Source organism: Centroberyx affinis, unplaced genomic scaffold (genome assembly GCF_046629955.1).
Source record: "Centroberyx affinis isolate AG114_WGS23_722 - 3 ecotype Tasmania unplaced genomic scaffold, CSIRO-AGI_Caff_v1 ptg002648l_1, whole genome shotgun sequence".
Classification (NCBI taxonomy): domain Eukaryota; kingdom Metazoa; phylum Chordata; class Actinopteri; order Beryciformes; family Berycidae; genus Centroberyx; species Centroberyx affinis.
This window is the reverse complement of record NW_027280840.1, coordinates 40,001-55,000: the sequence shown is the minus strand read 5'-3', so window position 1 is coordinate 55,000 and position 15,000 is coordinate 40,001. Positions and strand designations below refer to the sequence as shown.

Here is a 15,000-nt window from a genome sequence, read left to right as displayed (position 1 = left end):
GAGAGTGTGTGTGTCTCAGTGTGTGTGTGTGTGTCTCAGTGTGTGTGTGTGTGTCTCAGTGTGTGTGTGTGTGTGTGTGTGTGTGTGTGTGTGTCTCAGTGTGTGTGTGTGTGTCTCAGTGTGTGTGTGTGTATCTCAGTGTGTGTGTGTGTGTGTGTGTGTGTGTGTGTGTGTCTCAGTGTGTGTGTGTGTGTCTCAGTGTGTGTGTGTGTATCTCAGTGTGTGTGTGTGTCTCAGTGTGTGTGTGTGTGTCTCAGTGTGTGTGTGTGTCTCAGTGTGTGTGTGTCTCAGTGTGTGTGTGTCTCAGTGTGTGTGCGTCTCAGTGTGTGTGTGTGTGTGTGTGTGTGTGTGTCTCTCAGTGTGTGTGTGTGTGTGTGTCTCAGTGTGTGTGTGTGTGTGTGTGTGTGTGTGTGTGTGTGTGTGTGTGTCTCAGTGTGTGTGTGTGTCTCTCAGTGTGTGTGTGTGTGTGTGTGTGTGTGTGTGTGTGTGTGTGTGTGTGTGTGTGTGTGTGTGTGTGTGTGTCTCAGTGTGTGTGTGTGTGTGTGTGTGTGTGTGTACCTGGGTCCTCCACACTCCACAGCAGCAGCTTTAACGACCGGCAGCGTCTGGAAGCCGACCGGCTCCACGCTGAGGCTGTTCTGCTCCACCGCCTCCAAGATGGCCGACCCCAGCTGACAGCAGAGAGACAGGTTCATGGAATAGAGTTTAGTAGAACAGAAGAGAGGACAGTACAGGAGAACAGAGGACAGTAGAACAGAATAGAGGACAGTAGAACAGAAGAGAGGACAGTACAGGAGAACAGAGGACAGTAGAACAGAATAGAGGACAGTAGAGTAGAAGAGAGGACAGTAGAATAGAACAGAGGACAATAGAACAGAACAGATGACAGTAGAACAGAGGACAGTAGAACAGAGGACAGTAGAATAGAACAGAGGACAGTAGAACAGAGAGAGGACAGTAGAGTAAAAGAGAGGACAGTAGAGTAGAACAGAGGACAGTAGAACAGAGGACAGTAGAACAGAACAGAGGACAGTAGAGTACAAGAGAGGACAGTAGAATAGAACAGAGGACAGTAGAACAGAAGAGAGGACAGTATAATAGAACAGAGGACAGTAGAATAGAACAGAGGACAGTAGAATAGAACAGAGGACAGTATAATAGAACAGAGGACAGTAGAGTAGAAGAGAGGACAGTAGAGTAGAACAGAGGACAATAGAACAGAACAGATGACAGTAGAACAGATGACAGTAGGACAGAGGACAGTAGAATAGAACAGAGGACAGTAGAGTAGAATAGAACAGAGTAGACCAGAACAATCTGTTCACCAACATGTTAAATGTCAGTTTTCATTCAAATGACGCTACAAACTGGTCCAGCTGCATCTGATCTTGGTGAGGAGATTCTATTCTGGTCTTCATGTTAAACTCAGTATATAATAATAATAAGTAATAAGTAAAGCAGAGTAGAGTAGAGTAGAGTAGAGTAAAGTAGAGTAGAGTAGAGTAGAGTAAAGCAGAGTAGAGTAGAGTAGAGTAGAGTAGAGTAGAGTAGAGCAGAGTAAAGTAGAGTAGAGTAGAGTAGAGTAGAGTAGAGTAAAGTAGAGTAGAGTAGAGTAGAGTAGAGTAGAGTAGAGGCGGCACCTCGCTCTTGCTGAAGCTCAGGCAGGGGAAGATGTCTTCTCGGTAAACTCTGTCCAGGAAGCTGCAGCTCCTGTCCAGCGTCGGGTCCTCACGCCACGTCTTGAACTCGCTGAACAGCTGACCGTCCACCTGCCAATCACAACGCTCCGTTCAGCTCTAACATCCTGCTTCCTTCGTGTCGCGTTTCGGTCTGAGGTGTGGAACTGGTTTCAAGTGTTTATTAGTCAGGAAACCAGCTGATGCAGAGCAAACATGCTGCGTCTCCTCAGTATGGAAAGAACAACAATACATAACTCACAAAGATAAATAAAGATCTAAAATAAACAATCCACCTCAAAGTAGAAAAACAGAATTTAAGAGAAATAAACTAGAAATAACCGCCTCCTGGTTGTATGCCTCCGCCAATAAACTTTGTTTTATCATTGCGAGGACAGTCTTTATTTATTGAACATATATAATTAATGTGATTATTAGGTCAACTTAAAGGATTTTGGTGTCTGATAAAGTAAGTGACAGCACTTCCACCGTTTCTGTAGAATGACCCAAGATGGTTTTCTCAGCTGCAGTGGTAAGCAAAACATTATGATGTCACAGTGAAGTTGACCTTTGAACTTTTGGATATAAAATGTCATCATTTCATCATTTTATCCTATTTGACATTTGTGTGAAATTTTGTCATAATTAGCGTATGAATTCTTGAGTTATGGCCAAAAAAACGTCTTTTGTGAGGTCACAGTGACCTTGACCTTTGACCTTTGACCACCAAATTCTAATCAGTTCATCCTTGAGTCCAAGTGGACGTTTGTGATTTGAAGAAATTCCCTCAAGGCGTTCCTGAGATATCGAGTTCATGAGAATGGGACGGACAGACGACCTGAAGGCAGAAGAAGCCTAAGAACATAATATCCTGGTGAGTTCAGGCTCCAGTCTGGATTACAGACTCAAAACTCCAGGATATTCCAGAAATTACCAGAATCAACAAATGAGCTCGCAGCCTTGAAGGGAAGGAAGCAGTGTTTGATAGAGTTGAATAGAATTAGTAGAACAGAACAGAGTAGAATAGAATAGAGTAGAAAAGAATAGAGGATAGTAGAATAGAATAGACCGGGGGTTTTCAAACTTTTTTTCAGGCGACCCATTGTTCCTAAATGCTCAAACTCCAGGACCCAAAGTGAAAGTAAAGGGGTAACACCAATACTATTCAAGTGCAAATGCAATTTTATTGCAATTAATTTCCAAAATGTTTCCATACCTTCATACTGTATAAAAATAAATAAATAAATAATAAATACATGAAGCAACTTTTACAAATGCTAGGACATTGGAAATGTATTCTACTGTAGAATAGGGTCTGAAGAATATCTTTACCTCCACCAACGAGGTTATGTTTTCAGTGCCGTTTGTTTGTTTGTTTGATTGTTTGTTTGTCTGTCAGCAGGATTACGGAAAAACTACTGGCCCGATTTTCATGAAACTTGGTGGAAGGGTGCAGCATGGGCCGAGGAAGAACCCGTTACATTTTGGAGCGGATCCGGATCTGACTCAGGAACAAGTGATAACAGCACAAACCTTGGTGGAGGTCTGCGCTCTCCGAGGGCCGTTCTAGTTTTTTAAAGCAACACTTCAATTTATTTAGATCTTTTAAAGTGCAAAACCTAAGAAATAAAAAGGCTGTGAACACAGATCATAAATCATAAATCACGTCAACAGCGTAACGTCTTCAGAGTCACCTGCTGTCAGGTGATATGGACGGCTGTCGAGTTTCAGTTTAAACTTGTTTGCTTTTGCAGATCAGCTGCTAACTTGGTTGCTAGCGGGAGACGGAAAGTAGTTTCATGTAAAGACAGAGAGCAGCTGCCCCCTGTGGGCAGCAGGGGGGACTGCAGGGGCAGCTACAGGTCACTGACAGAAGGATACAGCTGACAACAGCTGGTGTTTATTTTTCATTGGTGACACCAGACTTTGAAAAACACTGGAATAGAGGACAGTACAGTAGAACAGAGTGGAACACAACACAGTAGAATAGAACAGGATAGAGTAGAATATAAGAATAGAGTAGAACAGAGTACAGTAGAATAGAATAGAATAGAATAGAATAGAGTAGAGTAGTATAGAACAGAATAGAGTTGTTTCAGTAACTTTATGGCTTCTTTATTTGTGGTTTTTGGAACTGTGCAGCTTCTGTTGCTCAGCAGCAGGCTGAACGGAGCTGCTAGCTAACTCTCTGTGTGTTAAATGGACTTAACTTCACCAGTGTTTCTACTCTGGTTTCTACTGACAGGAGGCTGAGTGCAGGCGTCACGTGTCACGCATCACGTGACATCACCGTCTGTGACTGACGGCACACAGAAAGGGTCAAAAAGGTTGTTGCAGCTGCTGGAGAAACTCAAACTGCTGAATGACCGATCAGAGGATCGTTAGTGTTAGAGCTGCAACGATTAATCGATTAGTTGTCAACTATTAAATTAATCGCCAACTATTTTGATAATCGATTAATCGGTTTGAGTAATTTTTTAAGAAAAATAAGTCAAAATTCTCTGATTCCAGCTTCTTAAATGTGAATATTTTCTGGTTTCTTTCCTCCTCTATGACAGTAAACTGAATATCTTTGGGTTGTGGACAAAACAAGACATTTGAGGACGTCATCTTGGGCTTTGGGAAACACTGATCCACATTTTTCAGTTTTTTAGTGTGTGTGTGTGTGTGTGTGTGTGTGTGTGTGTGTGTGTGTGTGTGTGTGTGTGCGTGCGCTCCTACCTCCCTGCAGTCCCGGACGATGGGCTGGGTGGCGGAGGGGTCGGCCTGGCCGCCCAGCACGGCCGAGGAGGTGCTCTTGTTCCGGCCGTGGCCCTTCCTGAAGGGAGCCTTCACCCCCCCGCCCCCCGCCGAGGGGAGCTCCCCCACCGGGGAGGAGGGGGAGGAGAGGACCAACGTCTTCAGAGCCAGCACCTCCGCCTGGAGAACATCGATCTGAGGAGAGGAGGAGAGGAGAGGAGAGGAGAGGAGAGGAGGAGGAGAGGAGAGGAGAGGAGAGGAGAGGAGCCTGCTTTTACTCTTCTGTGAAGCACTTTGCAATGTTGTATTGATAAGTGCGATATATATAAATAAAGTTTATTATTATTATTATTATTAATCTATGGTCAGTTTTGGGGGAGACATGTAGTGTGTGTGTGTGTGTGTGTGTGTGTTCTCACCTTTCCCAGTGCCTCCTTCAGTTGTTTTTCAGCATTTGCCTGTTTGACGTTGGCCTCTCTGACCATCTTATGGGCCTCCTGTAACACACACACACACACACACACACACACACACACACACACACACACACACACACATTGATATTTCTGACATTTCTATTCACCAATCACTCGTCACATGTGGGGAAATAGTTTGTTAGCATTCCTCATTCAAACCAGTTGATAGCTACAAGTTTGATAAAGGAGCAGTTCACCCCAAAAACACATGTATATATATATACATTTATATATACATATATATATACACATATGTATATTCTGTCAATAGGGAGCTCTGTGTGCTAGCAGGCTCCGCCCACAACATCCCCTATTGGCTGGCCAGCTGTGAACAGGATCCGCCCACTTCCTTGTATTAGTTGCTATACTACACATGAAGAAGGCGGCTGTGACCGGAATGGATCACTATTCCCTGTATTTCCCTATATAGTGCTGCTCTGTTAGTGCACTAATTAGTTAGTACATAATTAGCGGTAAATCACACATGATTACTGAGTGAATTCAGACACTTAATTCATCATCATTCATCATCAGCCTGCGTCTGCGTTCACCAGTCACATAAACAAATGTTTCAGCTAACATTTTTTTTTAAAGATTTATTTTTTGCATTTTATGCTTTATTTGAGATATATAGTGAGAGAGAGACAGGAAGGTATGGGAGAGAGAGCGAGGGGAGGACATGCAGCAAAGGACCACGGGTCGGATTTGAACCCGGGTCGCTGCGGGAAGGCCTGAGCCAAATGGTACGCGCCCTACTCGGTGAGCCACCAGGGCGCCCCCTCAGCTAACAGAGCCATATATGTGTCACTAGCTGACATTAAACAGAAAAAAATATTCCCCGATGTTCCCGTCTCGGCCTTTTCCGGCCTTATGTCTGAATAAATATTCTATGCATTGGAGTTGTGTTCGGCTTCTTTTTTCTGTTTATTTTCACACAGCAGCTCTTCACTGATCCAGCTGTGAGGTTTCCTTCAGGTTTTGGAGCTGGCTAGCTAGCTGACATTAACAAAAAACACCTGACAATAAGCTCTGAACCGTATAACCTGCAGCTAGAGATAAAAACCTTCCTGAACAACAGAGCGCAATGTTAATGTTAGCGTTAACCAGCTCAAATTAGCATAACAAAACGTGCATTTATAATTAGTTAAGAATTGGGAGTTAAAAGAAAACATCTTTAGAATAGCTTGACATCTTTTTGGTACCAAAAAAAGTTTATTTACTTGCATTAGTAAACAAGGTTTGGTGAAGAAGAGGATGATGTCATCATTATAAAACCACAGAAGGGTTACAGCTTGGTTGCTTGGTAACGGCCAGGTGACGACAGACTCGCAATGCATTCTGGTACTTTCACCGTTTTAGTGACCAGGCTTGTTCACTACATATTACAGTGCATTGTGGGAAATATGTAGTGCCCTAAAAATCATTTTACGATTCGGACACTAACAAAACATGTCTGACGTGCGTATCGGTGCCCTGAAGCACAGACAGAGATCCATTCAGGTCACAGCCGAAGTGTTTCCTCTAGAATATCTCTGCGTATCGAGGAGTCAGATCACAGAGTAGTAGGCCTGGGCAATATATTGATATTATATCGATATCGTGATATGAGACTAGATATCGTCTTAGATTTTGGATATGGTAATATGGTGATATGGCATAAGTGTCTTTTCCTGGTTTTAAAGGCTGCATTACAGTAAAGTGATGTCATTTTCTGAACTTACCAGACTGTTCTAGCTGTTCTGTTATTTGCCTTTACCCACTTAGTCATTATATCCACATTACTGATGATGATTTATCAAAAATCTCATGGTGTAAATATTTTGTGAAAGCACCAATAGTCATCCCTACAATATTGTCACAATATCGATATCGAGGTATTTGGTCAAAAATATCGTGATATTTGATTTTGTCCATAAGGCCCGGCCCTACAGTGGAGTTTAACAGATGTTCCCCCAGCAGCTGGTCAGCAGGCGGAGCAGGAAGCACAGCAGAGAGCTCACTGTGGTCCAGGAGATCTGACAGGCCAGAGGGAACCTGAGCTGCTCCTTCAGCCAGCAGCTAGCTCCGCCCACTGGTTTCAGTGAGGAACGCTAACAGAGCTAAGAAGCTTTAAACCCTTTTTCAGACTGAGGTTTGCTTCTCCACTTTGTCTGCAGCCCGACTTCAAAATGGATTCAACTGTGATTTTTCATCAATAATCTACAAAATATTCCATTAATGACAAAATGAAAACACGCTGTTGGAAATGAATTGAAATGAAACACATAAGAATCTCATTCAAGCTTCAGCTTTAAAGGAACACTTCACCATTTTTTAACTTCATCTCCATATATTGGTCCTCATTAGTCCTCTCACAGGTCTGGAATGAAGTCATTTTTAGGGCAAGGCCACTTTGGCCTTTGATAAATACAAATTTATTGGGGCATTGCGGCCAAAATTTCAGGCACCAAGGCCAAAACCAGTGGTTATTAAAATCCTTTTTTCAGTCCTTTTTCCGCAACAAAATAAATATCCTAATAGAAAAATGAAGTGCAGCAGTGTGATGCAGCTCATATGTCAGATGGCTCAGACTGCAGAGTGAGTCACATGTCCAGTAACACACGATAACAGAAGTGTAACCAGGTTATTTTCTGTAGCTACAAATTACAGATGTTCCCTAAACGCCTCACATGCAGGCTGCTGCTACTGATGTGTTGTTGCTGCTTGATCTCAACCCGGTTCATTTTGCTGTATTCTTCATTCCAGCGGCTAATGACCCGCTGTACATTTAAACTGACTCTAGATCTGCTCAAGCTCATAGCTCTCTGCTTCTGTTAGCGACTTTCTCTCTAATCCCACAGCTGTTTACACGCTTTTCAGATCTGATAGTTACTTAGCTTAGCAGTTAGCTATAGCTTCTCTCTCTCCCTCTCAGTTTAATTAATAATTAGCTGTTAATGTTTCCGTTAACGTTACTCATATATTTGTGGGAGTGGGAGAAATCTGGCGCTGCTGTTGATGTCCAGCGTGACGACAGAGACTCTGGGAAACTGAGTTTGTTTATTTGCTGCGTCACATGTAGTTTTAAATGAGGAAATCCACAACTTTACAATCTTTAAATCAGGGCTTAAAACGTTTCTGTTCGCCTGGGCTTTCTAAGAAATTTAGGGCAACACTCATCTGCACTGTAATATTTATTTATATCTTTTTTATTTTCTATTAAATGTGATTTTAATGCACTTCTCGATTTTCTAATCCTCTTGCACTGTCTTTTCTTTTATCTTTCGATTTAGTTTACTTTTTAAGTCTTTCATCTTGTGGATCTCTTTTGCACTTTTTAAACTGTACATTTTTTACCTTTACTGTATTTGTTATTACTCTGTAAAGCACTTTGAATTGCCTCAGGGTATGACATGTGCTATACAAAAGCTGCCTTGCCTAAAGGCACAACAGGCAGTTAGTCATGTTAGAAGGGGCATCAGGCCACACTGCGGGGCGATTCCTGCCCTGCTCTCACAGCATGTGTTACTGAGGACCAATATATGGAGAGGAGGTTAAAAAATGGCGACGTGTTCCTTTAAGCTTCTGGGACTTTCATCTCAACTCAGTGTGGAACAAATACTCACTGAATCAAAACATTTCAGCTTTTCAATTTTTAATTCATTTGTAAAAAGGACAATGAAATGAAAACATTCACTCTAACACTAAGGGGTGTTGCGACAAAACTCCTCATTTTGTTTATTTTGAATTGAGGCTGCAGCATCTCAAAATGGAGGAAAAGTCAAGAGGAAACTTTCTGAAGGCATCGCACAGGACCATACACACACACACACACACACACACACACACACACACACACACACACACACACACACACACACACACACACAGAGGGGAGTCCCACCACCAGTATCGCCAACATCCAAAACCTTCAAAGAGGAAAAAAGTTACAAGCAAAACAAGGGGACAAGAAGAAGGTGTGTGTGTGTGTGTGTGTGTGTGTGTGTGTGTGTGTGTGTGTGTGTGTGTGACAACAGCTCCCTCCACCATCGCCGGCCGCTTTCTTGGTGGAGGAAGAAAGAAAGAAGAAAGAAACGGAAGCTCAGCGTTGTCGTCCAACAACGCTGAGCTTCCGCTTCTTTCTTCTTTCTTTCTTCTTCTGTCCTTCTTCCAAGAAGAGGACATGAAGTTGGATGGCGGGATGACAGAGGAGGAGGAGGAGGAAGAGGAGGAGGAGGAGGAGAGAGGGAGGGAGGCAAACCGACCTGGAAGAGGCTGGCGGTGAGCTCCTCCAGCTCCTGGCCCAGCTGATCTCTGACTTTAGACAACCTCTCACACTCCTCATCCTTCAACAGCAGCTCCTTCCACACACACACACACACACACACACACACACACACACACACACACACACACACAGCAAACAGCAAAACAAAACAACCAAAAACAAAAACAAACACAAGCATAAACCAAACCCAAGTCAAATCATGGCACGGTGAAAACAAACAGAAGAAGATGCAGAAATCAAAAATGAGTGAATTCCATCTGAAAACAGTTTCAGTCGCTTTGTTCTGAAGAAACTGATCGTTTCATTTCTTCAAGCAGAGACGCTGTCCGGCCACTTTATTAGGAACACCTGTCATCCATCAGTCCAGTTCTGAGGTTCTTCACTGAGTATTTCCATCCTGTGAGACTTTCTACTTTTCCTCCTCTACATCTCAGAGGGAAATCTTCTTCTTTTTCCTCCTCTACATTTATCTGCCGGCTGGAGTCACTAGTTACTTTGCAGAATAAGGTTTTACATCAAAACATATGATGAGCTCATAAAATATGTTGCATTGTTACTGTGTGTTCACACCAAACGCAAAACAAATTTTTTGTGCGGCGTGATTACATACAAAGTCAATTCAAAGACGTGAACAGACGTGATTTCACGCCTGGTGACACGGACGACACGAAATTTGCGTGAGTTGACATTTTTAAACTTGAGCGGAAAATTTGAGATTCTCCCAACATCACTGACATCCTGACGTCCAATCACAAAATGGAGGATAAGCTCACAGCAGCCGTCTGTGAGCCGGAGCTGTATGACACAAGTCTCCTGGCACAGAGACCGTAACAGAGGAGAGAGCTTGGAGAAAAGTCAGTGAGGAAGTTGGACTACCTGGTAAGTAGAGCTGGGCAATATATTGATATTATATCGATATCGTGATATGAGACTAGATATCGTCTTAGATTGTGGATATGGTGATATGGTGATATGGCATAAGTGTGTTTTCCTGGTTTTAAAGGCTGCATTACAGTAAAGTGATGTCATTTTCTGAACTTACCAGACTGTTCTAGCTGTTCTATTATTTGTCTTTACCCACTTAGTCATTATATCCACATTACTGATGATTATTTATCAAAAATCTCATGGTGTAAATATTTTGTGAAAGCACCAATAGTCATCCCTACAATATTGTCGCAATATCGATATCGAGGTATTTGGTAAAAAATATTGTGATATTTGATTTTGTCCATATCGCCCAGCCCTACTTACAACTGAACATTTAGCCCACTGTGTAGAAAATACCAAGATATATATCGTGTATCGCCATTCAGCCTAAAAATACCGAGATATGATTTTTGGTCCATATCACCCAGCCCTACTGGTAAGTTCTGAAAATATGTGTCTGTTACTTTATTCCAGCTATCGGTTGTACTTTACTATGAACCAAGTTAGCACAAACATTAGCCCCAGTTAGCACAGCTGGCTTTCCCGGCATAACGTTACTTGAATATTCGCGGGTTGTTTACTCACATTACTCACACGAGTAAACACAAACGATCCTGCGGTCAAACTCGAGCGAGTAACGCGAGGCGAAGATTCCCTTCGTGTTCGGTGTGAACGCTCCTTTAGAGTTTAAACTCCAACATTAAAATACTTCTGACAGCTTCATGCTTCAATAATTTAACTCTCTGACAGAATGACGACTTTTACTTTTCATACTTCAGAACATTTTACTGCTGATACTTCTAGACTTTTACTGAAGTAAACTTTTGAATGCAGAAGTTTTACTTTTAATGAAGTATTTTTCAGTTACGGTGTTGGTACTTAGTACTTTTTCCACAGCTGTCTATCATAAGGACCAGCAGCTTGTGTGTTCAGATGCTCCTCTGCACTCCACTGCTGTAGAGACAGTCTGCCTGTTGCCCTCTGACCTCTGACCTCTGACCTCTCTCTTTAACAAGCGGTTTCCTCTGTAAACTCTACAGGATCGAACCTGCGGCCTTCGGGTTACGCTCCAGTCTCTCTCTGCCATCCCATAATAAGAGAGAACCGACTTTTACATGAATCTGAGGCAAAGTTCAATAAATTACGAACGATTTCTGTCATTTTCTCTTTAAGTAAACGAACAAAATTCAGATTCACCTTCACTGTTTTCAGTGGAAATCCAGTATTTCACCTACTTTGTCAAATATTTGCAACATACTCAAATATTTCCCTGATCTGAATGAAGCAGTAATTCACAGGCTGAAAATAATAATAAAAATACACATAAATAATATAAAAAATACATCTAATTAAACAATGGAAATGTGTGTGTAAAAAAAAAAAAAGAATATAAATAAATAATAAAATAAAAGTCAAAGTTGATCATGTAATGAGTGCTGGAGAGACGCAGTGCTGAGAGATGTGTGTATGTGGTGAAGTTTACACACACACACACACACACACACACACACACACACACACACACTCTCTCTCTCTCTCTCTCTCTCTCTCTCTCAAACACACACACATACGCTGAATCTTGAATAGTTCGTCTAGTCCTTCTGGTCCAGACCGGAGTGTGTGTGTGTGTGTGTGTGTGTGTGTGTGTGTGTGTGTGTGTGTGTGTGTGTGTGTGTGTGTGTTACCCTCTGGGCCTTGGCCAGCTCCTCCTTCAGCCTCTCGTATCCTTTCTCTCGGACCTCCATCACCGACGGGCTGCGGAGCCGCGACAGGCTGTCACTCAACCCGCTGGACTCCTCCCCTTCCTCTCCGGACAGGAAGCTGCCCTCCGCCGGCTCCGCCTCCAGGCCCGGGACGCTGCGGGGCGTAACCACGGAAACGCCGGCGGGTCGTTCACGGATCACAGGCCGATTCGAGATCATAGATAGAGAAAAAAGGATTTGTCTTGAGGAAAGTGTTTTGACCGAAATGTCGACAGAAGAAAACATTCCCTGCAGCTCAAAGCAGAGCGCTACGGAAGCCCACTGAGGACATTTATTCATACATTTTATTTACGCTGTTTTCACTGTTTTATGTCGTTACTTCAAGATAACATTTTGTTTTCTGGAGTTAATGAGATCATTTTCTGCTTGGAGCTGACATCCTGAAGAAAGCAGATTACTTCCGACATAGAATAGAATAGAATAGAATAGAATAGAATAGAATGATCTTTATTGTCATTATACTCAGGTACAATGGAATTTCGCCTGGCTTCTCTCGGTGTCGTTAAAATAAAACAAATAAATAAAAGCAGTAATAGCAGCATAATGTTACGAAAGACTTGTGCAAGTAAAAAAAAACAGGAAGCAACGGGGCTTATGGGAAACGTAGTCTTAAAACGCCTCACCTTCCATTGTGGCTGTGTCTGGGTGTGGAGTAGACGGGCTGCGTGGGCAGCTGGTCGGCCCGCAGGGTGGAGGGGGGGCCGGGGGGCGGGGCTCCCAGGGAGGGGGTGCGGTACAGAGAGCTGGGGGGGGCGCTGTGGCGGGCGGGGGGGCGCTGCTCCGCTTGGTTCTGCGGGACAAACACAGCCGATCAATAACCGGTGAACGGGTAAAACCAATGCTCCTGACCTGAGAAATCAATATCCAACAGATTATCAACCAGTGATGGGACAATATGTAGAAATTCAATATAGTAGAAATAGTTGAAATGGGCAGAAAAAAGAACAGCAGAGGACAATAGAATAGAACTGAGTAGAACAGAAGACAGTAGAACAGAACCAGGACAGTAGAGTACAACAGAGGACAGCGCAATAAATTAGAAGTTAGAGTGAAATAGAACAGAGGACAGTAGAATAGAATACAACAGAGTGAAATAGAACAGAGGACAGTAGAATAGAATACAACAGAGTGAAATAGAACAGAGGACAGTAGAATAGAATAGAACAGAGGACAGTAGAATAGAATAGAACAGAGGACAGTAGAATAGAATAGAACAGAGGACAGTAGAATAGAATAGAGTGAAATAGAACAGAGGACAGTAGAATAGAATAGAACAGAGGACAGTAGAATAGAATAGAACAGAGGACAGTAGAATAGAATAGAACAGAGGACAGTAGAATAGAATAGAACAGAGGACAGTAGAATAAAATAGAACAGAGGACAATAGAATAGAATAGAACAGAGGACAGTAGAATAAAATAGAACAGAGGACAGTAGAATAGAATAGAACAGAGGGCAGTAGAATAAAATAGAACAGAGGACAGTAGAATAGAACAGAGTGAAATAGAACAGAGGACAGTAGAACAGAACAGAACAGAGTAAAATAGAACAGAGGACAGTAGAATAGAATAGAATTTATATTATTGCCACTTTGTAATGACATTTTTAAATTGTTGTTTACATTCTAGCAGCCAATGGCATCGCTGGAAAGATTTGAGTCTCAGAAATAAACAGAACTCTGCACAGTCTTTACTTTCATCACATGGTGTCCTGGTTGGACTGAGTCCTGAACCTCAGGTCACCTCGTGAACCGGATCAGCAGACGGTGGGTTGACCTTTGACCTACCTGCAGGTCGGGGGTGGTGGGCGAGGCCAGGTTGACCTCATGGAAACCCTCCAGAGGTTCAGTGTTGCTCTGACTGCTGCTGCTGCTGCAGGCCATAACTGACACACATCATACACTCTGCACACACACACACACACACACACACACACACACACACACACACACACACACACACACACACACACATACACACACACACACACACACACACAGGTTGTTACCATTAGATACTGCAGGTGATTGGAGCAACACTGTAACATCATGTAAGACTGGAGGAGGCAGATTATTAATATCATTAGATTATATCTATCTATCCATCTATCTATCTATAAAAAATATTAATCAGCAGAGTGAAACTTAATGGGTGGAGAATGTGGGTCAGAAACTGAGTCAGAAATCCCAGCAGCTGCCTGAGTTATCAATCACTAGTATTGATCAATCTCACAGATAGGCTTGGGTCGATATTTGATAATATTGAATATCACGATATTTTGCAAATATTGTGATATTTTCTGCATTATCAGTATCAAATATGAAACATATGTAAATTAGAAGAAAAAAATATAATAAAAAAATTAATAAATATATACTAAAAACAAAAAAAAAACAATAGAATAGAACAGAGTGAAATAGAACAGAAGACAGTAGAACAGAATAGAACAGAGTAAAATAGAACAGAGGACAGTAGAACAGAATAGAACAGAGTGAAATAGAACAGAGGACAGTAGAACCGAATAAAACAGAACAGAGTAGAGTAGAGGACAGTAGAATAGAATAGAACAGAGTGAAATAGAACAGAGGACAGTAGAACAGAATAGAACAGAGTAAAATAGAACAGAGGACAGTAGAACAGAATAGAACAGAGGAGTGAAATAGAACAGAGGACAGTAGAACAGAATAGAACAGAGTGAAATAGAACAGATGACAGTAGAACCGAATAAAACAGAACAGAGTAGAGTAGAGGACAGTAGAACAGAATAGAACAGAGTAAAATAGAACACAGGACAGTAGAACAGAATAGAACAGAGTAAAATAGAACAGGACAGTAGAACAGAATAAAACAGAAACAGAGTAGAGTAGAGGACAGTAGAACAGAATAGAACAGAGTAAAAATAGAACAGAGGACAGCAGAACAGAATAAAACAGAACAGAGGAGAGTAGAGGACAGTAGAACAGAATAGAACAGAGTAAAATAGAACAGAGGACAGTAGAACAGAATAAAACAGAACAGAGGAGAGTAGAGGACAGTAGAACAGAATAGAACAGAGTAAAATAGAACAGAGGACAGTAGAACTGAATAAAAACAGAACAGAGTAGAGTAGAGGACAGTAGAACAGAATAGAACAGAGTAAAATAGAACAGA

General features: G+C 42.1%; 1 protein-coding gene across 6 annotated transcripts in view; it reads right to left on the bottom strand.

Moving 5' to 3' along the window:
• rab3ip (RAB3A interacting protein (rabin3)) overlaps nt 1-15,000 on the bottom strand; it is a 25,144-nt gene that overhangs the window by 3,317 nt on the left and 6,827 nt on the right. For 4 of the 6 annotated variants that reach the window (XM_071535019.1, XM_071535020.1, XM_071535022.1 and 1 more), the window contains exons 3-10: nt 13,638-13,754; nt 12,475-12,641; nt 11,774-11,945; nt 9,136-9,231; nt 4,835-4,912; nt 4,398-4,610; nt 1,641-1,769; nt 559-671 (exon numbers count right to left, since the gene is read on the bottom strand). In XM_071535019.1, coding sequence (XP_071391120.1) covers nt 559-671; nt 1,641-1,769; nt 4,398-4,610; nt 4,835-4,912; nt 9,136-9,231; nt 11,774-11,945; nt 12,475-12,641; nt 13,638-13,733 — 1,064 coding nt within the window. In that variant the 5' untranslated portion in view covers nt 13,734-13,754. The remainder of the gene's footprint in view (nt 1-558; nt 672-1,640; nt 1,770-4,397; nt 4,611-4,834; nt 4,913-9,135; nt 9,232-11,773; nt 11,946-12,474; nt 12,642-13,637; nt 13,755-15,000) is intronic. The other 2 variants (XM_071535021.1, XM_071535024.1) reach the window with 2 other exon arrangements.